Source organism: Sciurus carolinensis, chromosome 1 (assembly GCF_902686445.1).
Source record: "Sciurus carolinensis chromosome 1, mSciCar1.2, whole genome shotgun sequence".
Classification (NCBI taxonomy): Eukaryota; Metazoa; Chordata; class Mammalia; order Rodentia; family Sciuridae; genus Sciurus; species Sciurus carolinensis.
In genome coordinates, this window is record NC_062213.1 from 95130603 (window position 1) to 95156112 (window position 25510).

The 25510-nt window shown below is 46.0% G+C and overlaps 1 protein-coding gene across 4 annotated transcripts in view; it reads left to right on the forward strand.

Moving 5' to 3' along the window:
* Nucleotides 1-25082, forward strand: part of Kcnn3 (potassium calcium-activated channel subfamily N member 3) — a 159495-nt gene extending 134413 nt beyond the window's left edge. For 3 of the 4 annotated variants that reach the window (XM_047558544.1, XM_047558521.1, XM_047558534.1), the window contains 5 exons: nt 1455-1596; nt 8885-8995; nt 18650-18777; nt 19425-19494; nt 23907-25082. In XM_047558544.1, coding sequence (XP_047414500.1) covers nt 1455-1596; nt 8885-8995; nt 18650-18777; nt 19425-19494; nt 23907-24203 — 748 coding nt within the window. In that variant the 3' untranslated portion in view covers nt 24204-25082. The remainder of the gene's footprint in view (nt 1-1454; nt 1597-8884; nt 8996-18649; nt 18778-19424; nt 19495-23906) is intronic. The other variant, XM_047558528.1, reaches the window with a different exon arrangement.
* The last annotated feature ends 428 nt before the right edge of the window (nt 25083-25510 follow it).

Consider the following 25510-nt stretch of genomic DNA (forward strand, 5'->3'; position numbering starts at 1 on the left):
AGTGGCCTCCAAATGGTTGACTGAGAGATTTTACTGAGCAGTAGTGGCCCTACAGGATAAAACTCAGACAGCTGTGTGCCATTCAAGCTGATCCTGTCAGAGGGCATTTTGAAAAAGAACCACCATGCTGCCCTTTGTGTTGAGCACAGGGCTTTCATCCGGGTCTTCTCTCTGCCAGAGTGCCCTTTCCCTGGCCTGCCTAGAGGACTCAAGCCTTGTTCCTCTGCAGTGTTATAATACAATACCACTGAGTGGGTCACCTCTACAGAACAGAAATTTATTTCTAACAGTTCTAGAGGATGAAAAGTATGAAATCAAGGCACCAGTGAGTTACCTCACCAGTTGCCAGTTGTCTAGAGAGGGCCACTTCTGCTTCCAAGATGGTGCCTTGCTGCTGCATCCTCTGAGGGGACCACTGCAGTGTCATCACATGGCAGAAGGCAGAAGGGCACATGAAGCAGACCACTGCACAAAAACTCTTTCCTATGGGCCTTAATCCCATTCAGGAGAGGAGGAACCCTCGTGGCCTCATCACCTCTTAAAGACTCCACCCCTTAATACTGTCATAGTGGCAACGCCTAAATTTTTGGCAACACATGCAAACCAAAGTGGGCACTTTCTCTGATTAACCCTTGTGTATTTGGGTCAAGTTCATTAACCTCTCTCCTCTGTCTCCAAGGTGCCTCATCCACCCACTTATTGAGCCCTTCTGTAAATGTGTGCATCCTCGTCAAAACCCTCTCCTGGGCTGAGAGTCCCTGAAGGTAGAGGAAAACAGCAGGTAGAATGGGCATCCAGCAGAGGAAATGGTGGTTGCATGTTCCCAGTTGGTTCTTCCCAGAGCAGGGCAGTCACCAGACCCGACTAGCTCAGCCAGGGAGCCTGTGCCTCTGTAGGTACCCAGGAGCCCCTCCTAGAGGCAGGTCGAGGGGAGCCCTGGCCACTGCAGCCTCCCTCTAGACATATGGGAGATGCCAGCCCTAGAATCCATCAGCTTTCTTAGTGGAAATCACTATGTGTTCAGTATTTTTTTTTTTTTTTGACAGTTTGCCTGTTCAAGAGCTTGTGATTTCAGATTAATCACATTCACGTACATTTCGATTGTCAGTTTGGAGGGGAGAATTTAAATTTTATTACTTCATGATTTCATCCAAAGCTATCCTACCAACACTAAAAGGATTTCTACGATGTGGTACAAATCATGACAAAACATTTTGCCTCTGGGACCCGGCTTGTGGCGTGTGGGGGGAACTGAAGGACAGGGTAGCTGCAGGCAGAACCTAGGTGGTCTCAGCAGCAGCATCTTCGGTCACCCAAAGAGCTCTGTGTGTGTCGCCCTCACTGCTGTGTCCTCAGCAAAATATCTCATTTCCTTCCCCTGTCTAGGTTCGTGCACAGCCTCTACTCCTGGCCGTGGCTGTTACATCGACTAACTCCTGTCTTCCCTTTGGCAGGTACCATGACCAGCAGGACGTAACTAGTAACTTTCTGGGTGCCATGTGGCTCATCTCCATCACATTCCTTTCCATTGGTTATGGGGACATGGTGCCCCACACTTACTGTGGGAAAGGTGTCTGTCTTCTTACTGGCATCATGGTGAGTACCTGCCTCTGCCCATGACCCTACCCTCAAAATGTGCCAAACAACAAAACCCTTTACTAAAACACAGAGGGGCCTTTCAAACTGGGGTGTGTTGGGGGCAGCTGCTGGTTAACAGGCCTGCATGCATGTCCCCTGCACATAATAAGGCAGATGTTCAATCTGCAGTGGTTTCTCAGTTATCCAATTACTTTGCTAAGGTAGGAATGAAGTCTGGTTTCTGACAGTTCATGATCTCTTCATAGCCTACCTCAGAATGGGCTGTGGGTAGCTGGCTACTGCTTGGACCTTCTACTTGCCTCCAGTGAGCATCAGAGCTTGTAGTTCACTGTCTTCCTTCCTGGCCCACGGGCCTTGGCACCATTTCAAATCAATTTTAGCTGGAATTCACAGAAGCAGGGATTGGGCAGAATGCACTGAACTAGTCTGAAGGGACCTGTGTCCTAGACTGTGTTGGCCACCAGGTTGGGCCCTGGTTTGGTCACATGGCCCTGGGCCAGCTTGCAAATTATAGAGGTACTAGACTCTGAATGCTAAATCCTTTCCAGCACTGGCACCTGGCAAGACTCACCCCATGCCCAGGTGAACAAGGCATATTTCTCCTGGCCAGTAGTCTTTGCTGGCCTCACCCCCGTACGTGCTCTTGGAGGTACATGGGTCTGGCCCATCACAGGGGCCACTGTAGCATGGTGTGTGGGAGAAAGTCAGAAGGGGGAATCTGAATTTGCACTGTGGTCCCTCACTGTGGACCCTGGACCAGGGGCTCACCTGTTGAACCCAGCACTCTTCAGTGTAAGGTGGAAATGGAGGGCCAGCCTGTCCTCCTCACTGGCTTGTGGTGAGGCCCAAATGAAACAATTTATGTGAAAGTGCTTGGTAAATAATGAGCAGCCATGCACCTGGTCAGCATTGGAAGCATCCTCCGTGTCCCAACCCTCAATAGCTTTGCTGTGTTTTGGGTGCAAGACAGGCAGCCACAGCCCTTTGACCTCCATCCTAGAGGTCAGTGGTGAGACCCTCTTTTCAGAAGAGAAAACCAGGACTGGAAGAGGAAGGTACGCATGGAAGCCAAGGAGGCATTGGGGTGGCTGTGGGGGCAAAAGGATGGATTAGACATTTAGGGCTTCCAAGTTAGATACTACAGCTCTCCCCAGGGCCACCTTGCTGTGCACCTGCTCCTGCTGCTGTGACATCCTTCCTGTCAGAGCTCCCTCCAATCTCATTCCTCACCCTGGTTGCTCCTAGGAGACATGACAGACCCTCTTCCTGTGAGATCAGTGACTCCTTTCTGCAGTAGGAAGGGAGAACCCAGCTCTTCCTGCAGGGTCCCAGTTGACTCCTCACCTGTACCAGGGCCTGCCCCTGCTCCCTAGCCTGCTCAACTTGGTGGCCTCATGGGGTTGATTGTGATGGACAGGGCAGCCAGCCTCAGGTCACTAGGAGCAGAGGAGGCCCTGGGTCAGTGGGCACAGCTTTCTCCTCTTTCCTGACTCTAATCCAGGGCAGGCCCACATTAGCAGACAGCCCTGAAAAACCCATTAATGACAAAAGGCTTAGCACTGGGGCTGGGGTAAATCATGGGTAAGTGTAAGGCTTTGGAACAAACACCTCCCATCGTTTAGCAGGAGTCTGTCTGGCACAGCTCCAACTGTCACCAGGAAACCAGGGAAAGATTCTTCCTACCAGAAAGGAATGAAATGCCACCTGAAGGCCGAAGCTTTCCTTCAGAGCGCTGCTCCTGGGGCACGGGCTTTGTGCCTCAGACCCAGCTCTCTGGCAGAGCCGCCAGAGCCAGGCGCCAATAGGTGGATGGACCCTGCTGGGAGCCTCTATTATTTTTAAATACCAGCCATTCTCCCTCTCAGCATGGAACTGTGCCGCATCCAAGAAGCTGACCCATGCCGTTTCCCTGGCTCCTTGACTCTGTAATCTCCTGTCTTCTCTTCTGACAAAGAGCAGAGGAAAACTCAGGAACCCCTGGTCTAATCCTGCCTCTCCTTGGAGAGTGGTCTACAGTGGACTGCTCTATCTTCCAAAACCTTCTATTGCTGCCTGGGTCCATTGCACTCCCTGGAAGGAAGTATGTGTTCCTTGTGAATTGAGGTAGGTCAAAGTGGAAAGAACTAACAGGTGAAGAAACCCAAACTCCCCTCCCAAATTAAAATACAGCACAGGCCTTTCATCTTCTCTTTCTCACAGCCCCACTGCATGAATATGTACCTTTCAAAATACAGACACAGGGAGGTTTTCCTAATTCATTGTCAGGTTTTTGTTTTCTTTGGTACTGGGAATTGAACCCAGGGGTGCTCTGCCACTGAGCTATTCCTCCAGCCTTTTCATTTTTTATTTTGAGTTAGGGTTCCATTAAGATGCTAAGGCTAGCCTCAAACTTGTGATGCTCCTGCCTCAACCTCCCTAGGAGCTGGAATTACAAGCATGTGCCACTGCACCTGGCTCTGTCAAACGTTTTTACCCAAATTAACGTCACCTGCTGCCTATAGAACCCTGGTGGCTTTTTCCCATCCAATGTGACTTTCCAGCTGAGTCACTCCTTTGAGGGGTTTGCATTGCTGAGGACCCCTTCCCCCAACAGGATGTATATCTCTGGATTATTATTGCAAGTGCCTTGACTAGAGGTAGGGCTTCCTGTTTGGTTGCCATGGACACCACAAAGGCCAAGGCAAGTCCTGCTCGGGAAGGAAATTGAAGGATTTGTGTGTGCAGGCTGTAAATGGTCTTAATCATTGTTTTCTCTTGGCAAACCCAGTAACGGTGTAATTATCAACCATTAGGCAGGGTATATAATTGTCTGGACAACTTGACATTGCTGGCACAGACCTGATGTGTTTGAGACTGTTCACCCACAAATGCAGATACATTAAAGTCCAGTAGCTTTCTATACAAGATCTTCAGGATAAGCTACAATGCAGGAGAGGGAAAGCTGTCAATATTTAGTACCCAATATTGGAAATGACAATGCAACTTTGGGCTTTTGGTTCTGCAGTCATCTTGGGAGACCATAGAACCCCCAAAACTGCTTGGTGGTAACTTTGTCTCAGTAGAGCCACTTCCTAAAGCTGGATGCCCTCTGTGGACCCTTCATGAGTTAAGAACAAATAGACAAAAGCTCCCAGTGTGTCTGTAGGGATGCTGAGCTTTTCCCTGATGGCTTCATGAGAGATGTCTCTTTGAACTGCAACAGGAAAGGATGATGAAATAGAAGGTAGCAGAAATTGAGTCATTTTGGGAGGAGTACCAAAAGGGCTCAGGGAGACATCTGCTTAATGTCAGTTTTAGATGCGCCTCTGCCGAAACACCTTGGTTTCAAACTGGTTGATGTTATTTTAGTTGTTACGTGGAATCTGTTGCAGCAACAGAATCCAACTGTAGATCCTCCCGGCTTCCCTCCTCCATTTGTCACTTTCATTTATGTTTTATTTTATTTTATGCTTCTTTAGTTAAGAACGCTTCATACTTTTCCCCCTCGGGATACTTGTTTTTCCAGCTTCTAAGATTTTCCAGCTGGAAATGTTTCTTGGAAACAAGAAGTAGGAGGACTGGTGTGGAGGAGTCAGGGTCCAGATTTGGGTCCGAATCTGTCAATGACTTAGGCATGTTACCCTGCCAGATACCCTTTCTCTTCACTTCACTCTGCCCCCTGCTCACCCATGTACCTTGGAAAGTTCTACCTTGTGTGGGTAGTGGGCCTTACCCACCCCTGCTGTGGGAACAGGAGTTGAGCAGGACAGACTCAGGGAATCCAGTTGATGTCAACTGTGATTCAAGTCTTGGCACGTCTGAAGGTAAAAGACTGAGTCATGGATTTGTCCCCCAGTCTGACCTCATGGAAGTTAGGCCAGCAACTTCTCACCTGTCCTTTCCTACTCCGTCCTCTCCTCACATGCCAGCTCTGTCTACTGCCACTATTACCATTCCACAGTAGGACCACATGAGCTCTCACATGCTACAATTAACCAGGTCCTTGGCCTTTCATCTCATAAAGCCAAGCTGCCTTGCAGTCTCATTATACTCCCAGGTGGCTAGTATGGCCCTGACAGATGGATAAGCTCATCGAAGTCAAAAGGCCCATAATCCTAAAAGGAACAAAGGTGATAGGTGATCCTTAGACTGGGAGAGGGGTGGGTCCTATGGCACTTCCTTTATTTCCTCTAAAAAGTCAAAACTGACCATTCAGTTCTGATTCAAGTCTTAGGCTCCCTGCTTCCTTCCTGACTCTCTCATTCCCACCGGCCCATCCTTTTTTTTCTTATTTTCTGACCTCCTCTTCCTCGCTTTTCATCTTCTGACCCTTGCTGTTTAGGATGTGGCGCAACTTGTTTCCAGTTTCATTCTCAATCTCTCCTTGCATCCTCCTCCCTTCCCTCTGCTCCTTCTCTTCCCTTCTCCTCTCTTCTCATCCCCTCTCTTGCTCTTCTATCCCCCCACCTTTACCCTATTCACACAGAGTGGACCAATAACCTAGGTCTCATTACTCTGCCCATCACTTACTTTCTGAAGACTGCTGGCATCTGACTCCATCTTTACAAGGTTGCCTCTTAATGAAAATGATCAGGTTCGGCATCATTATTGGTGATCTCCTTAATTACATCCAGACATTGGATTATCTAAAAGAAAATAAAATTGCAAATATTCATTGCTATCTATTCAAGTTGAGATTAGAGCTCAAGAAGGCAGCACCCTTCAGAGAAATGTCCTCAAGAGAGTCTTGGCATCTTTTTTTTTTTTTTTTTTTTTTTTTTTTTTTTTTGTGGTTGCTGTTGTTTTGGTGGTGCTGGGGATTGAACACAGGGTCTTATGCATGCTGGGCAAGTACTCTACCAACTGAGCTACATTCCCAGCCTCTTGGCATCTTTTTTAGTTGAAATAAATTGGGGAATGTGATCTGGTCTGCCTCCCTGCTTCTATGCAGAAATTCATCTTTCTCATTCAAGACAGATAATTCTTTAGTTAAAACACTAGGACTTATTAGAAAGTCCTTGTATTCAACCAGATAGGCTGTGGACCATGGTAAGAAGCACAGAGCACTCTGTAAGAGACCCTGGGAATTTGAGATGGTGGAAGATTGTTTTGATGAAATTCCCAAAGTGGCATGGTAAGCAGGGAGACTCTTCTTTGGCTGTTGTACCCCCAGCTTTCAGGGATGATTTAAGTATAATTTTGCCTGGACCCAGTGAGATGAAGGAGAACAGAGCCCGGGGAGAACCCTATCCAACGGATGTTCCATTTTTAACACTATGATATATCCCTCTTTTGGGGCTTTTGGCCCAAAGTGCTTTTGGAACTCCACATAAAGGCAAGATATGATACTGGGCCTGGTTGAGGGGAAAGGGAACACATATCCTCCCTACAGGACATCTTCTTTTAAGCTATTTTTTGCTTTTGGAGGCCTGGCTAAATTGATTACAGCTACAGACCAGGCTGCCCAACTGTCTATAGCCTCTGAAAATTGGGCACAGTCTCCTGCGAGTCACAGATGCCAAGAAAACTCAGCTGTCCCTGAACAAAAGAGGAAAAGGAGGTCAGAAAAGGGAAGTTCACACAGACTCAGTTCTTTTCACTTTGCTGTGCTCAAAAGTGAGCTACCAAGTGCACCAAGAAACACTTGATTGCTTTAATGGAAACCCTTGCAGGAAAGTAGGAGAAATCATCAACTCCAGCCATGCTGACACCCCACTTGAGCCAGCCTCTGTCAGCCATAGGAAAGGAGAGATAGCCAGGGAGAGAACAGGAACTGATCTGCCAGTGGGCATCCCTCCCAACTCTGTGGCAGATTACAATTCCTTTGAACAGCATTCTTGTTAGCTAGGCACGGTGGCACACACCAACAATCCCAGTGACTCAGGAGGCTGAGGCAAGAGGATCCTAAGTTCAAGGCTAACCTGGTCAGTTTAGTGAGACCCTGTGTCAAACAAACAAAAAAACCCCAAACAGGTAGCTTATAGAGCATCCCTGGTTTCAATCCCCAGTCCCACCCCCCAAAAATATTCTTGTTCATTTCTCACACATTTCATTAGATTAGACCTGATGAAGCAAAATGTCACTGATGGATTTCTTTAATCCAGGGACCTCAATCTGCTAAACTGGGCTCTGTGTTTTACTGTTGAAACTGGGATTACTATTTGGCATCTAGAGGATTACATTTTGGCTTTGATAAATTCATCATCTCTTTACATAAGTGGCAGTCAGGGCAATGCCAATGTGCAGGGAGAAGGCGATTGTCTTTGAGGACAGTCCTTTCTTGCCAAGGACAGGGTTGACTTTCATGGCCAACCAGAGAATGGGGGCTAATGATCTTCTCCCTCCCTCCCCCAGTATTTGCAGGCCAACTCAGAGGCACAGGGAAGAACATTAAAAAACCCATTGGAGTACATTGGAATGGGTCATTTCCTTTTTCCTCTTGTTTCCCAGTCAAGTGTGCACCCAAAGGATTAGGAGAGAGGAAGTGAGCCCCTGCCATTCTGTGGCTCAGCAAAACCCTGCTCTTCTGATCACATTCTTCCATGCTCTCTTCCAACCTGAGCAGACTAGGAACATTATTCTGGAAAATCCTAAGGGTCTCCTGCAGGTTCACTTATATCCTGGTTGTAGGCAGAAGTGTTGTCATCTTTTAAACCTCGGCACGATGGTGAATTCATGAGCCTCTTGGTGAAAGCAAGAAAGAACCCATCTGTGTGCTGAGTCACAGCCTACACCTTCAGGTAAAAAGACTCAGCTGTGGAGCAGACATGATCATTGAGTGCCAACCAGTGTTCCCTCTGGGAGACAATCTTTGGGAAAGTGTATTAACTGTGCACTTGATTATCTTCAGGAAAACTCTCAGCCATGGTGTTGTTCCATACTGCAGTCTACATGTGGCCTTCTTTCCTTCTGGGCCCACTGGATTAGAGATGGTAGTGGGCTTAGGACATGCAGGAGGCAGAGAACACCTGTGTATACTGAACTTTCTGTCTCCTGCTGCACTGCACAACTTAGCAGGGGACCTGGTGAATATCCATTGGTTTAATTCCCCAAAGCCTTAGCCCCATACACCATTAAGATCTGGCTAGTTCTAGGAAAACTCAATCTCCCAAGGGTTAACTATATAGAGCACCAACCAAGAGGCACTACAGACTCCTTCTTGGGTGGGGACCTGAAGGCTCCACAGGTTTTGACAGTATGGGTGACTGGGTCTTGTCCAGTCAGAGAACTTGAGTGGGCAGAGTCTTGCACCTTGTCTCTGAATGATATGCTGTCTCCCCCTGGTCCTCTTGATGTCCTCCCACAGGGTGCAGGCTGCACTGCTCTCGTGGTGGCTGTGGTGGCTCGAAAGCTGGAACTCACCAAAGCAGAGAAACACGTTCACAACTTCATGATGGATACTCAGCTAACCAAACGGGTAAGATGTCACTCCTCCATGTCTTCATGGGGAACTTAATAACCAAAGTGGAAGCCAATTCAAAAGAAGATAGTCACATGGTATGGATTAGGGCCACACTTTTAAATGGAGTCTTGAGGGAGCTCCAGGCACAGACAAACAACTTCCACACAGTGGACACAATGTCTGAACACACCAGGCTCCTGTCTTCCATTAAACCACTGTGCATGGCTCAGGCAACCAAATAATTTTCCTGATAATTAGATCAATAGCATACAATGATATAACCCGCCCCCTTGCCTAATGGTGCCAAATAAATCACCCAGCATGATGTTTTTGTTTGTGCTCAAATATTTTCATGATTCTCATTAGGAAGGGAAGTAGAGAATCTTGAAACTATATTGAAAATGTATCTAAATCAAATCCTTTTTATAAAAAAATCACTTAAAATGATCATTCCAGTAGAGCCCATGTTCCTAAATATTGTTCATCAAAACGTCATGATCCAATTTTCCCCTTTTGGGTTTTCCAGATAATGTTTCTCACTTGCACCCTTATGAATGTGGTTAAGGAGGATGAAAAACTGAAAATATGCAGAAATGGGGAGCTCATTTAGCTGCTAAAATCTGACACCCCACTGAATTGTGAGAGAAGAGAAGGCTCATTTAGAAGAGACAGAAATGAGCCTTCCAGGATAACAGCGGGCCAAATGAGCTAGGCAGGAGCTGTTTATTTAATGACAGCTTTTATGGAAGATTCGTTAGAACTGCAGCCTGAACCAAGGTCAGGAAGATGATTTCCTGCAAGACTCTCCTCTTCCTGAGACCAGAGAGAACCAAAATCCTGTGCCGGGGTCTCCGCCTCCCTAGTAACTCTGTCTCATTTAGGACTCCAGTGGGGTAAGGGATCCATGAGCAATCCCACATATCAGTTTGAGATTTTTGAAAGCTAGAGAAAATATTCAGTGATTAATGTTGCAAAGCATTAAAAAAATGTGTTAGAAATAGAGACAAAGGCAGGAAGGGAGAACAAAAAGAGAGAGCGGGAGAATGACAGAGCAGAGTGGGCTCTTCCAGAAGGCACCGGGAGAATGTGCGGTTGCCAAGGCCTCTCCAGTTTCTTAGCAGAATTATTTATGGCGTTCGATTGTTTGGTCTTTGATTACATTTATTGGATTCTTTAAAGAGCCAGCACAGATGTTAAAAGGAACAGGGACAAGCAAATATCTCTGTATTGTTGACATACAAACGGTCGTTGGAAGTACCTCACTGCCCTGAGCTACCAAGCTGTACAAAAGAGAACGTTATTTGATGCATTAAGATGGCAGCCATTGATGCGGTCACCATTGTAAGACCTGCTGGGTTTCACATGGACCCCTATGAGCAAGTCCCTCTTCTTCAGCCCCCCTGTGATACACATGCCAAAGACATGCTTGATGCCGAGGAAATTTCTAATGTCATTAGAACAACTAAATGCAAAAATACTTGCTTCTATTATCCCGACGTTTCACTGTATTGAAACCACATAGAGGAGTGAGGGGAGGGAGATTTTTACCTCCAAAACCTTCTCAGAAATTATTTACCTAGGAGCAGAGATGTTAACAGTCTCTCTGTTATATTCTGATTTGCTTTCTCAAACCGAGAACATACTTTGTATTTCATGTTATTCCTTTGTCCTCTCCATTTTTCACCCACTAAATAAGACACTAGAGGAAAATAAAGCCAAGGAAAATCAGCTCTCTCATATGCCAGGAAAATAAACAAATTTTTTTTCTGCAATATAATTGTGGAAGGAGATGAGGTTGTGGTTGCTAATTTCAATCTTTCAAAAATAATTCTCTAAAACCCTCTTCAAGTCCACTTGCTTTTTGAAAAGTAGGACTGAAAATCAAATCCTCAAATATTTATTGCTCATTCATGAGTGCAAGGTACCTTCTTAATCGAATAACATTTTACTTTTCTGAGAACACTTAAATCTGTTGAAATGTCCCTTTAATAGCTAATATCTTTTTCCTAGAGAAATAAACAACACAAAAGGGAGGATTCGTACAGAGAGATTTTCAAAGCTGGCAGGACTGGGACTTCCAGAAGTTCTTTCACATAACCTTAACTGAAATGAAGCGGGAGGCATCCCTGGCCTACTCTGGTTTGAGCTCATTTCAACCTGCCTACTAAACAAGCCCATCTTTCTTTCCCTGGGGATCCTGGCCTATCCTTGGTCCTCTCCAAATGGCCTTTGTATTCAGCTGGAGTGGTTCATGGGTCAAAGAGATTCTAGATTCAGCCCATATGTAAGATCTCAGTGAATTCTTAGGGAAAGATCCAGTGTGGAAGGAGCTGATAGTGACATATTGCAAACCTCTTAGGAGTAGACAATTAGTAGATTTAACAGATAAAAGCAAAATCCCTTAAAAGTATATGTGACCTTAATTCTCCAAACATCTAAGCATAAGAAAAGATGGAATTATCTATGAATCATAAAAATGCTCTAATTTCTCTGGTGTTAATTCATCCCCCCTGTCTACTATTAGAGCAGCACTATTTTCACTGGCTTATTTTTGGGGATGTGAAGAGGTCTTAGAGCACAGGGGAAGAACTCATTTCTGGTTTTCCTGTATCCCATGACTTTTCTCTTCTTTCACTTGTGTAACTAACTCATCAAGCCTGGTGGCAGCGTCATTTCTGTATTTAATGCGATGAGCTCTTCCCACACTGACTTACCAGTGTCACTGTCAGTTATTCTATAATTACAACTAATGCTAACTTCTGGGCTACTAGGTAATATATAAGTAAATGACACTCAGAGAGACTGTGGTGGTCCTAGAGCCCCATCCATTCTCCCCCTCAGTGCTCCTCCTCGTCACCATCTTTGTTTTATGTAATGAACACACATCACAGAGGTCACTCCCTGGTGTGCTCTCTTGGTGTCTCTGGGTACACCAAGATGGGTAAGAGGGAGTCCTTTCCCTTTATGCTTAACTTCCAGTGACTACTGCCCTCAGAGAACATGGCAGGGTGGGATGCCATGAACACTCTTGGCTTCAGAGGTGCCATGGATGGGAGATTCCTGTGTATCTGCTGAGACTCTTCACTCAGACCAGGGGATGGACCTACTTCATGGTGTGTGTGATTGGTTCAGGATTACCCCTCCTTCTCCTTGCTGAAGGGTTCCTTGCCCCAAAGACCTCATCCAAGTTCACCTCCTACAAAATCCATGAGTAAAACCAAACCCATGACTTCCCTAAACTCTGTTTCTCCCACTGACCTCCCTGATCTGTGAATGACATAGCTATTCCTCCAGGGTCCAGACCTGAAGACCTTGAGCCAGCGCTGACTTCTCAGTACCCTGGACCCCACCAGAGGACTAAACAGTTTCCAAGCCTGATTTGACCTTGCTGTAACTGTTTGTGCACAGTGTCCTCTCCAGGGCCCCTGACCCCATCCTTAACTCTGCTGCCTTTCCAGTCTTGTGCTATCACAAGAGCTTGCTACCATCTCTCCTCAGTTGGGCCTCCTTTACCACAGTTATCCTGCACTTTGCTTCCCGTGGATCTCAGACTGTGCTTGAGCTCTGAACACACCACCACCCTCTCAAACACCTTTGGTAGCCCCCAACTATCCACCCAACAGTAAGAAAGAAAACTTTAATTACAGATCTGAGTCAAATTTGTATCATAGTCTTGCTAGGAAAAAAGTTTTTCAGCAGGCTAATTCAAAGATTTACTCAGTAAGGTTTTTTTTTTTTCTTTTTTTTTTTTTAAATAGGAAAAAACAATGGTCATCATTGTTATACCAAATATAGGAAGACTGGCTAAAGGACCCTAGATGGATAACCCACAGCTATTTGGGCCTATGCATAGATTCCCAGAATAAGTCTTAATGACTTTAAAATTCATTAGTTAATCAATTAAACAGTTATCAGGGATGCTAATTCTTCTCAAAAGAGGATTGCAAATTGTATCACCCACAAAGGTTCTGTCCCAGACAGATGGGGCACAGTGTATCTTTAACAGCAGTTGCAGAAACATTGTGTGGTGGAGTTGGAAGGATCCTTGGGCATGATCGGGTCCAACCCAGATGAGAACATTCAGTTCCAGACCGGGGAGAGGGGACAGGGGATGCCTAAGCCATATGCAGCTAGCTGGAGCCTATCTCGGATCCAGTTTATTCTCAGGAGGGCAACTGCTCTCCATCCATAACCCAACAGGTTTTCCAGGACAGTCACATAGTGTTAGGGTCCCAGACAGGCTGGAGAGAAAACCAGTTTAACTCCAAACTAGCTAAGTACCACATTAACAGTATTATGAAATGATCCACCATTCATTACCAGGTTGCTATGGGGAGAGTGTCAAACTCCAACTTTGAACCACAGAAATTTATCTCCTCTCCACCTCTTCCCCCACCCCTCCAATTTCCTGTCAGTCACGGAGGTGGAGCCCTACTCCCTCCCGGTGAGGCAAGGGGTGTGGAATAGAAGCGGGGAGGAAGGAGGAGGTGAGGCAGGGTGATGAAAGAGAGGGCAGCCTCGGAAGCCAGCAGGAAATCTGTGGGGGTGACAATGAGGGAACAGTGGGCTCAGCAGATGAGGAAGAGGGGGAGGCCCCTTTACAGTCCTGTGTGTAATGGACATCTCCAATCAAGTGTGTGGAGGCAGGGCTGGCAGGCTTTCTCGTAGTGATACTGACCATTGATCAGTTAGCTTGGGTTACCCTCTGTAACTCCTTGAGACTATAAGACACTCTTCCTAGGAAGTTCCTGGCTGCATGATGGACATGCTAGTGATTTCTTCCTGCAGGTCCACCAGTGGGACTCTTGGAATTATTCTCCCAGGGCTCTCTGTGGCTTCTAGGGACATGGGGGTACACAAGAAGGGGGCTCCTTTGATCCCCCTGGTAATTCTGCTCTGTGTGTTTTTCCTACAACCCACAGCCCCTCTGGGATACAAGTGGCAGATTACCTTGGCAGAGAGGTGGCCCAAGCAATCCTGTGACATGGAATGGTGTGGCCAAGAGCTCAGGAAACAGACATGTATTCTGTTGTATTTCTTTTGTTAGGGGTTGCAGAGATGAAAGGGAAAGAAGTTGACATTTATTGGAGGGAGAATATTAATAAAGCAACCATGTGTTGAGGTGCATTGTAACCAGGCTCAGGCTCTGTGCTTAATATTGTAAGTCTGTTCTCATTAAATCAACACAATAAACCCATTTCACAGATCAATAGAAATGGCAACACTGCAGCTCCTGGGGACACTGTTTTATTTTTCTTTGAAGCATTTATTATCTGCTACTATGTTACAAATTGCATACTGTCTCCTCCATGGGATTATAAATTCCACAAAGGTTAGAATGTTACTGATTGGTTCATAGCAGTATTCTCACTTCCTATCTGGCCCATTGTAGCTGCTCATTCCATGTTCCTTGAAGGAATGAATAAGGAAAGTCTCAGAGAGTATCAGAGAGTTCAGTAATGGATCCAAGGTAGAGCTAATAAGCCCATCTACTTGTTGAGTCTTTCTGGGGAGGTCAGTGAAACAGTGCAGATACCAGTGTTTAGCACAAAGTCTGGTACATAGTAATTGCTCAGTAAATGTTAGCTGTCACTGTCATTTGCAAGATCTTAGTTGGACCACTTTTTTTACCCAGTCCCACTAATCTTAAATTCTTCCTGAAGTGTGGAACTCATGGATCAATCCCCAACCAGAATGAAAGCATCAATTTTGGGGTTAGAGAACATATGGGCTCAAGAAAAACAGCCTATGTGCTTAGGGGGTTGAAAACCAGATAGATGGCTTTCCAAGCATGGAAGTTCCTCACCCTGCCATCCCCGAACCCATCCAAACCCATCCGATCATGACCAGCTTTACACAATCCTAGCTAATTTGCTACTTCCTCTCGAGCCCTGGGCTTCCCACCATGCTCCCTACATCCTGGGAACATCTTTTGGGTCTGAAGTCCCTGTCCTCCGTGAGAACCCCCAGGGTACCCAAGCTGACATCAGGGAAGGATGTTTGGAGCCCTGTGGAGGCTCAGCATGTCCCAAGAGGGGCACAAGCCCTTACCTGCTCTCCACCCAGATAATGCTCAGAGCAATCAGACAGGTGAATTGGAGAGAGACCTGCTCACACTAGCATCTGCTGTCTACCTGGAAAAGCATACTGCAGTTAAAAGCCTATTTCTTTTTCTCTTACAGATATTGATCTACTTAGATCTGTGCCAGGCTGTTTGCTGGCAATTAATTTCAGTCAGCACAAGGGCTTGCATTTAACATCACTTTCCTGAATACGCAGGGGCCTCCTGTTCAAACCCATAGAGATGACGTGACCGCTTAGCCGCGTGGCTGCTCTGTGATTACTGTGCCTTAATTTGGGATGAAGTTAAGTGCAGGACCCAGACTCTACATTCTGCTGTGTTGCTCAGTGAGGGCCACAATGATTAAATTAAACAAAAACCAAACTAACGTCCTTTCCAATTCCTTGATCCCAGGAAACAGGAAATAATTTCTTTTGTGTAATGATGCAATCCAGTCAGGTCTTCCCTCAGACCACATGAAAACCTTATGCATCTCTTGGACCTGGTTCTTGCTTTGACTCGAGCTAGATGGGTGAATCTGGCCTCCCATCCCATCTCTGAAGCAGTTTCCTTCTATTTTAAGTGTGTGTGGGGTGCGGCAGTTGAGTTAGATAATCATAACTAATATCTATTGGCACTTTATATATCACGCAAGTCCACATTGACTTCATTTGCCATTGATAACTTTATGGTCTTAGTCTTTTTTTTTTTTTTTTGGTACTGGGGATTGGATTGAACCCAGGGGAGCTTTACTACTGAGCTACAGCCCCAACCCCAACCCTTTTTTAAAAAATTTGAGACAAGGTCTAAGTAGCTTAGGGCTTTAGGACTTTGCTAAGTTGCTGAGACTGGCCTCAAACTTGTGATCCTCCTGCCTCAGCCTCTCAAGTCACTGGGATTACAGATGTGTGCCACCATACCTGGCATCAGATTTTATTTTGGTTTTTGTACCTGGAATTGAACCCAGGGACATTTAACCTCTGAGCCACATTCCCATCTTTTTTAAACAATTTATTTTATTTTGAGACAGGGACTCACTAAGTTGTTGAGGCTGGCTTTGAACTTATCATCCTCCTGCCTCAGCCTTCCAAGCCGCTAGGATTACAGGCATTCACCACTTTGCCCAATGGCATTAATTTCTTTATCTATAAAATGGGGATGATACTAGTCCCTGCCAGATAGGGTGGTTGTGAGGATGCAGTGAGTTTATGCATCGGAATTACTCAGACCTGTGCTGGGCACCTGACAAACACTAGCTTTTGTCCTTGGTAATATTAGCAACAGCAGCATTGCCTCATTTGGGCCTCTTAGCAACCCTTAAGGTAAGGTTTGTCAGGTGCCCAGCACAGGTCTGAGTAATTCCTGTGTGTAGCTCATCTTTTGGACAATTAAGCATTTGCTCCTAAACTGCTCAATAATTGGTGGAACCTGCAGGCTTTCCCATTTCAATTGTTCCACACCAACACTGCAGACCATTGTCAACACTGCAGACCTGTCAACTTTGGCATTCTGTAGCTCTATTAGTGTTCCAAAGAGGCAACTTGAGTCCCTGGAGTCTGCTGATTCTTGTAAAGGCTATGGCAGGTTTTTATTTTTTGTTCTTTTTAGTTTTACATGACAGTACAGTGTATTTTGACGTATTCTACATACATGGAGTATAACTTCCCATTCTTGTGGTTGTACATGATGTGGAGTTACACTAGTCCTGTATTCATATATGAACATAGGAAAGTTATTTCCCATTCATTCTACTGTCTTTCCCAGTCCCATCTCCCCTCCCTTCTCCCCACTGTCCAATCCAGTGAACCTCCACTCCCCCCTTCCCCGCAACCCCCCGCAAGGCTATTGTGGATCAGTATCTACATATCAGAGAGAACATTCGGCCTTTGGATTTTTTGGAATTGGCTTATTTCACATTGCATGATAGTCTCCAGTTCCATCCATTTGCCAGCAAATGCCATAATTTCATTCTTATTTATGACTGAGTAATATTCCTATTGCAGGGTTTTTCTTCCTGATTATTTTTGAGACTTTCCTTAGAGGCCAAGAACCTATGGAAACTAAAATGTCACATATCAGATCATACCCTGCCCCCTGTTCCCACAAAAGGACAGCAGTAATGTGTGCTGTACTGGGGGAAAGACCTCCCTCCAGTACCACCTCTTTTTCCAGGAGTCTACCCCAGCCTAAACAGAGCCCCAGAGACCACCCTCTCCTGCTTTCCCCTCATTCCCTGGACACCCACTGTCTCTAGTCTCTGCTCACCATCACCTGTTCTCTTTCAGGCAAGAAAGCACCAGAGGTGGGCAATTAAATCATTTAAAACTATTTCCACTGTGGATTTTTACTGAACGGAGAAAAAAAGCAATATTTATGTCACTTAGACATTTCTGAGAAGACTTAGCTGTTCTTTTAAAAACATCGCTTCAGCGCCAATGAAAAATATAATCCAGCCTTAGTAATAAATTTTTGAAGCATACACACAGAAAAGTTATCAGGCTGCAAAACAATGTCTTCTAGGCTTCCCACACGTCTCAGTATCTTAACAACGTCCCATCTGTTGATGGCAGTCTGAAGAAGCGGGTCTGTATTCTCCAATTTTATTAAAATCTTTTCTGGCTAGTAACCTACTTTCTTGTAGGCCAGCCTACTCACATCCAGGCCCCAGGCCCATGGACCTACGCCCATTTGCATGGCTGACAAAAATGGATATGGTTAATCAAAAATCTGTTTAGCTTGTGCTTAATAAGGGGTGTTTTCTCTTTCTCTTGTTACTAATTGCTGAAGATGTCTGTGTTTGGATTAAAACTTTGTCCCCTGCCATCTGGATGCCATTGATATGTCTCAGTTCAGTCGTGAGCCGGGTGATATCAGTGGTTTCCATGTCAACCGATGACAGCGTCATATGTGGAAACGTGTGACTGCAGAGCACTGTGAAGGAGCCAGTCTTGGAAGGAGGCAGCTCCCGTTTCACACCTAAATATCTTCACTGACTTTCAGATATTGCTTTAAAATTATTTCCGTTTTCTGCCAATGACATTTACATGTAAAATTGCCGTTTAAATGGTTTGGGCCATTTAGGAAAGGAAACAATGGACTTTGGGATACCTACAGTTCCAATCGGTGGGAAAGACATTTCCTCAAAGAGGCCTTATAAAATCTCCAACCGATAGGAAATCTGTTTACTCTCTGAAAACAAGAAAGATACCTCATACACTAAATGGAAATCTCAGGTCGAATGTGGCACTCTGCATGCAATGGCATATATTTATCTATTCAAAGGTACCCTGGGCCTCAAGGTCTTGCTAAGGCAGGTCTGTCTAAATATAGCAGCAGCAACAGCAGTCGAGAGGCAGTACTGAAATAATTAAGAAGGAAAAAAGAAACGCCTCTCAACTCCAAGCTCCAGTCTATTGTGTCCAGTACAGGATTAAGAAGAGATGAATTTTAATCATTTTTTCTCAGAGTTCCATGATCTTGATTAAGAAAATAGATCACTGCAGAAATGTTTTCTTAGGGGGTAGACGATAGCAACAGACATGAAAACATATTACGTGAACCTAGGAAAATTAACCTGATAGCAGCCTGCTTTGTTTCTTTTGCTTTAGATCAAGAATGCTGCAGCCAATGTCCTTCGGGAAACGTGGCTAATCTATAAACACACAAAGCTGCTAAAGAAGATTGACCACGCCAAAGTCAGGAAACACCAGAGGAAATTCCTCCAAGCTATCCACCAGTGAGTCCCGGGGGCGGCCCCGCCTCAGATGCTCAGACTGAGAGTGGGGGGACTCTGCAGCTTGTCAGCATCTTCTCATACACCTAGGAGGCACAGAAGAAATCCGGTCTGTTCCATTCCACAAGCACCAGGGTGGGGGCCTGGGCTCCAACCAGTCTGCCTATTCATTTACTGTAGCTGCCCAGCTACTGGGGAGGGTGGAAGAGCAAAAGACCCTAAGGGTGCTCCTCTCTCTCTCTATCTCTCTATCTCTCTCTCTCTCTCTCTATCTCTCTCTCTCTCTCTATCTCTCTCTCTCTATCTCTCTCTCTCTCTCTCTCTCTCTCTCTCTCTCTCTCTCTCTCTATCTCTTTCACACACACAATGCTTGATTGAGAAGAGGGAATTCAGAATGAAAAATACAGCATAAGCAGGGGTTTATAAGCAGAAGAATGATCTGAAAATAGCAAGAAAACTACAGTGATTTAAGGCAAGCACACATGGAGACAAGACCTGACAACCCTTTAATTCTATCCACTGTTGCTCATGGTCAAGGTTCCCATGCTAAGTTCCAAACTCAGATGACATGGAAGAGTTGTAGACTCTGCCAGTGGGGCTAAATCTTGACATGAACTTGAAATATTTTTCTGTCCAACTCTTCCCCACAGACTGAGGAGTGTCAAGATGGAGCAGAGAAAGCTGAGTGACCAAGCCAACACCCTGGTGGACCTTTCCAAGGTGAGTTGCAGTATCCGAAGACATCCTAGAGTTCCCAGTTGCTGGCATTTAGACTTCTCAGCTGCTTCTGTGAAGACCTGATTATGTCCAAAGTTCACAGTGCAGGACAGAAAAGCAAAAAACAATTCCTCCTTGGTTACAAAATAAGCAAGATTTAAGTTTTGGATGTTTGCAATCTACCTGTAGGGTTTTTTGTTGGTTTGTTTGTTTTTGTACCAGGGATTAAACCCAGGGGCACTTAACCACTGAGTCATATCCCCAGCCCTTTTTATACTTTATTTTGAGATGGGATCTTGCTAAATTGCTAAGGCTGAACTCTGAACTTGCAATCCTCCTGCCTCAGCCTCCTGAGCCGGGGGTATTACAGGCGTGCACCATGACACCCAGCCATCTTCTTGTCTTTAAAGTTTGGCATTTGTTTCTCAAATGGCTCAGTTAATTAGCTGACCTAGTACATCTTTTCCATGTGTTGTTTTAGTATCTGCCATTGAGGGGCTCCTAAGAGAGTCTCGGGTCACACAGAGGCAAAGCATGTTAACAAGAACTAAATAGGTGCGATGACCTGGGTCACACCTAAGGTTTTTCCAGTTTTCTGTTATAATTGGGGATTCATTTTCCTGCATCTTCCAATCTTTACAACCCATTTTTTCTGGCCGCAAATTGGTGGTGCATTTCTTTACTTCCCAAGAGGCAATCAACAGTGAATATAAAAACTCCCCCCAAAAAGAGAGCCCTCTTGAGAGCTCAAGGCCTTAAAGCTTGATATTGCATTGTCATTCCATGTTTCAAGCACTGAACTGCTGTGAATACTGTAAAGAAATTCACTCTTGCAAATCATCAAAGTGGAGAAAGCAAAGGCTCCACCGTGGGCAGGGCTAAGAGTACACACCATTGCAGACAGGGTTCCCCTCTAAGCCCTACCTCATTGCCTTCTGATAGAAATTGTATATCAAGGGTACTGCCCAGGGCCAGGCTGGCAGAACATTCCAGCAAATGTCAATTATCATAATGGAATACATTCCCTGGGAAAGCAAGAGAAACTCCCTTGGGCAAATTAAACACCTTTTGAAAAGGGGAGTGCAATCAGAAATGACTGGTTATTGGGCCTCGTGTAGGCACTTTGTTCAATAGAGGGATCAGACCAAAGAAAGGACCTCCTGAGCCTATGAGGACTTTCAATCCGAGAGTGATTTGGCACAGTTGGGGAGAAGCCTGCAGAGCTGGATACCTCTAGGAGGGGTGTTCAGGTGGAGTCGGGGTGTTCCTGAGAGGCTGCATATGGGGAGGAAGAGAACGAACAGTGATGTGCAGGAGAGAACCCCTGGGGGATGTGTCGATTAATGCTCTTGGGTTCCAATATTAGAAACCCACTGAAACTAGGTTGAAAAATGGAAGAATTTACTCTGAGGATATGAGAGCCTCATTCTAGGCAGAACCTCAAAGCAGGCATGTGGTCAGAGAGGAACTGACTAGAGCCATATCCGGGAAGCCCTTAGGAGGAATCCTTATGCCATTTCTTGACTGTCTGTTCAAGTGTCTGTTTCAATTCTCTCTCTATCTTCCTCTCCCTCCCTCCTGTTCCACCTTCTACCTACATGGCAGATTGTGGTAGGTCACCAATCCAGACCTACCACAGATAAAGACTAATTAGCCTCCTATTTGTCTTAAGTCTAAATTCTCAGAAGAGATAGTGATTGGCCAGTTTGAGTCATGTGTTCATCCTTGCACCAATCAACTGTGGTTAGGAAGAGGATCATGTCAGGCCAGCATGACTAGGAGCCCATCTGTGAGCTTCAGGAATAGTCCAGTGAGATTCCCTAGGACATTTCTTCCAAGAGTAGCAATGTTACCCAACTCGCCTCTTACCTAGAAGGACACACTGTGACTGAGGCTTCTCCAGGAATATTAGGTAAACCAACTTTGAAGCCTGCCTTTCTGAAGTGCCACCTACAGCCTCTCAGAGAGATGGGGCACAGTCTCAGCAGACTATGTGAAACACAAACCTCAGTGAGTTAGAAAGATGCTCTTGTGAATTGGGGTGGGGGAAATAAGCCATTCATAGCCTGGAGAGCAAGTTACCTGGAAAAAAGAACATACAGGAAAGAGTTACAGATTCTGCAGAGCCATGGTGGGGGTCATGCCCCAAAGGCTTGGGGAGAAGGTGAACTCTGACATCCAGCCAGTCTTTTTCTTTTCCTCCCAGGAGATCTGCCCAAGGCCCTGGCAGCAGCTTAGCATATTTCACATTGATGGGTCTTTGCCCTGGCATCCTGTCACCAAGCAACAGAAAGAGGCGGGCAATATAATGCTGTGCTTGCTCCCCTTTCTTTCTCTGTGCTTCACCCCTCCCCCATCCCCGGCTCACCACCCTCCCACCACTGCCCTTCAGTCCTCCCTAGATTAAAAATGTGCTGTATGGCCTCCAAATATTATTTTCTATATTGAAATGCTAACTTATATAGTGACAGAGCTGGGAGGGCTTGGGCTCTCTACCCGATTGCTTTAATTTCTTCAATTGAAATGTAAAAATAATTCCCACCATCTGAAGCTCAGGGGATCAAATAAGATAATACCTGTAAAAATGCTGTGTAAACTCTAAAGGTTTTGCAAATGGTAGTACTGATTCTGAATATAGATGAGGAAACCAGGATCCAAGGAACAAAACCACTGTCCCAAGGTCAGGCAGGGTGCCAGAGCTGGGACTAAAACCCAGGGGCTTGGACTGTGAGTCCAGCGCTCATCAGGGTGCCCAGCGGTCACAGGCATCAGTGGCTTGTATATTCCGGGAAGAAAATGCACACTGAGAAGGTTCTGTGAATGTTAATTAACGGGGGAAGTACTTTCACTTCTAAAGTCACCCTTTCCTCCCAGAGTGTCAGGGATACAGTGTCCTGCTCTGGCAGGGGCATGGCTAATTGAGAGAAGAGCTGTCTTCATGCCCCTAGGGCAGCTCCTTCCTGTGCAGCCTGGTAAATTCCCAATGGCAAGGTTTCACTACATTTTCAATCCCCCCTCCCCACTCTCCTCTAGCTTATCATATTATGCCACCTTCCTTAACTCCTGTTTCTCTCTCACCTTATTTCCTACTCCTTTGGCCCCTGGAGGCACCAGTGGTTTCTACATCCTTCCACAGTAACTTGACACATTGGGTAAAATAGGATCAGGACATCCCTGGCAGATCACCAGAATCCCAAAGAGCCATCACCCCTGGGGGAGGGGGAATTGTGGGAGGGGTGACACAGCACCTGACAACTTGGCTATCTGCCATTGCTGCCACAGGAACCTTATTCCTGAGCACCTGGGAGTGTAAAGACTCTTGGGAATCTTCCTCCCAAGTCTGATGTACAGAGCCAGGACAGCATTTGTTAATTTGCAGGAAGAAATATGGTTGTCACGTAGACTAGATTAACATGGGGCCATGGGATGTCTGGGGGAGGAATACTGGTAACTGGTGGGACCCTTGGAACACTGTGAGACAGTCTTGGATGCAGGAGGGTATTGGGGAGTAGAGACAGTATCTGTCGCAAATGCAGGAAGCAAGATCAGTCAGAGGAGAGTTTGAACTGCAGCATAGTCAACCAAGATCTTACCCAGGTGGAAATGCCCTTCAAGGATGTTCCAAAACAGGCAAAATGGACTGGGTCTTTGTACTGCCTGCTTGGCCAGGCTGGGGAAGGGCCAGACCTCAGGTGGTAGCTCCTTTTATAAGGAAACCAAGGTTGAGAGAGGTTCAGTGGCCAAAGGTTGCAGTGTTCCTGAGCTGCCTTCTTGTACTTGAACACTGGCCTGCTAATTGTAAGACTATGACAATCACCATTTCCACTTCTTTGTCTTCTCTTTAGTCATTAAATGCCAGCAGCCACATAAGCTGAGAGCTTGGGGCTCTGTAAGAATATGGGGACAGTTTAGAGGTGCACTCCATTTAAGGGGAAAAAAGTGCTGTTTCTTTTCCTTCACACACATTTTCTATGGAAATTTTGTAATTAGCTGTCAGGCACAGAGGCACACATCTGTAATCCCAGGAACTCTGGAAGCTAAGGCAGAAAGATCACAAGTTCACTGCCCAGCCTGGGCAACTTAGTGAGACCTATCTCAAAATTAGAAATTAAAAGAGCTGGAGATATAGCTCCGTGGTAGAGTGCCTCTGGGTTCAATCCCCAGCACCCCAGTACAGGAAATACACACACACACACACACAATTAATACTCATTACTTTTGTAATAAGAAAAAAAATGTGCCCACCCAGCCTCCCCATCTGCTGGAAATAACCTATTTCTTCATGGTAGGCCAGATTAGGTACAGCTGGGGTGCAGGCCACTCCTGCTGCAAGGTGGAGGGGGTTTCCTTTGTCCCATGGCCCATTCCTCCATGATGACTGGTCAGTCCCTGTCTCTGGTTCTCTCTCCACACAGATGCAGAATGTTATGTATGACTTAATCACGGAACTCAATGATCGGAGCGAAGACCTGGAGAAGCAGATTGGCAGCCTGGAGTCTAAGCTGGAGCATCTCACAGCCAGCTTCAATTCCCTGCCCCTGCTCATCGCAGATACCCTGCGCCAGCAGCAGCAGCAGCTCCTGACTGCCATCCTGGAGGCCCGGGGCGTCAGCGTGGCAGTGGGTACCACCCACGCCCCACTCTCCGACAGCCCAATCGGGGTCAGCTCCACCTCCTTCCCAACCCCGTACACAAGTTCAAGCAGTTGCTAAATAAAACTCCCCACTCCAGAAGCGTTACCCATAGGTCTTAAGATGCAAATCAACTCTGTCCTGGTCGCTTTGCCATCATGGAACTTTGAGACCAGGGAACGGAAAGAAGAGAGACCGAGCTAATTAGCTAACTCACATTCACTCGGCGTGCTTGGTTCGATATGCCTTGAAACCAGAAATCTAATCTCTGTTTAGGTGCCTCTACTTGGGAGCGGGAAGAGGAGATGACAGGAAGCGACGCCTCTGGCAGGGCCCTTGCTGCAGAGTTGGTGGAGAACAGAATCCACGCTCAATCTCAGGTCTTCACGTGGGGGGTGGGGAGGGGCAGATGCACTGAAGCAGCAACGGTGGAGCCAGTTCAGAAGAGGGGCCCCCTGGGAGTCGGGTGGTGTCAGGTTTGGGGAATGGGTTCCTAGCCGTGGGGACCTCGAGCATGCCTCTCTCCTTTCATCTAAGGAAGCCTTGGGTGACAAAAGTAAAAGATGCCCACAACTTGCCAAAACAGACATACCCAATTTAGACTGAAAAAAAATTAATAATGATAACTGCACACACAGAGACAAATAAAAAGCCAGATTTTCCATCCACCAATAATACCTATATAAGCCTGTGTGTTTGCACGTGTGCATGTACACACACACACACACACACACACACATCCCCCACACACCACATGCAGTCCAAGTCCTTTCTTGTTTGAGCTTCACCCAAATACATAGGGACCTGGTATGTCCCCTGTGCATAGTAGGCACTCTTAATGTGAGTGGAGTTGGTTTGAATCTGAACATGGGATGTATTCAACCCAGGTAATTAGCTAGTGTTGGCCACATTCTGAACTTCTCTGAAGACACAGGTCCCTTTCAACACAGTGCAGGTTGCTTTGCCCTGGATATGCACCATGCTTGATTTGAAGTGGATGCCAAGCCAAAACTGTTGGCATTCTGGAGGGGTAAACAGGCTTCTAAAAATAACAGCTTTTGCAGAGTTTCCTTCTTACATCCAAGCTGTTTTGATGGACTACACACCCAGGTGTATGTATGTAAGGGCGGTGGGGCGGGGGGACCAGAGGATTATGTGTGTGTCTGCACACATGCACAGACAGATGCAACCCAATGACATCTTGGTGAACAGAAGTATTGTCTGGGGATTTGTTGAGCTGTATTCAACCAGCAACAGGTTTCCAGTCCCTCGACATTAGGAATGCAAAGGGTCAAGCGCCTCACCTTCAAGCTGCTGAGCTGGGAGGAGAAGGATGAAGAGTGGCCCACATGTCCCTTCTACCTGACCTGAAGGACCTCAAAGGAAAT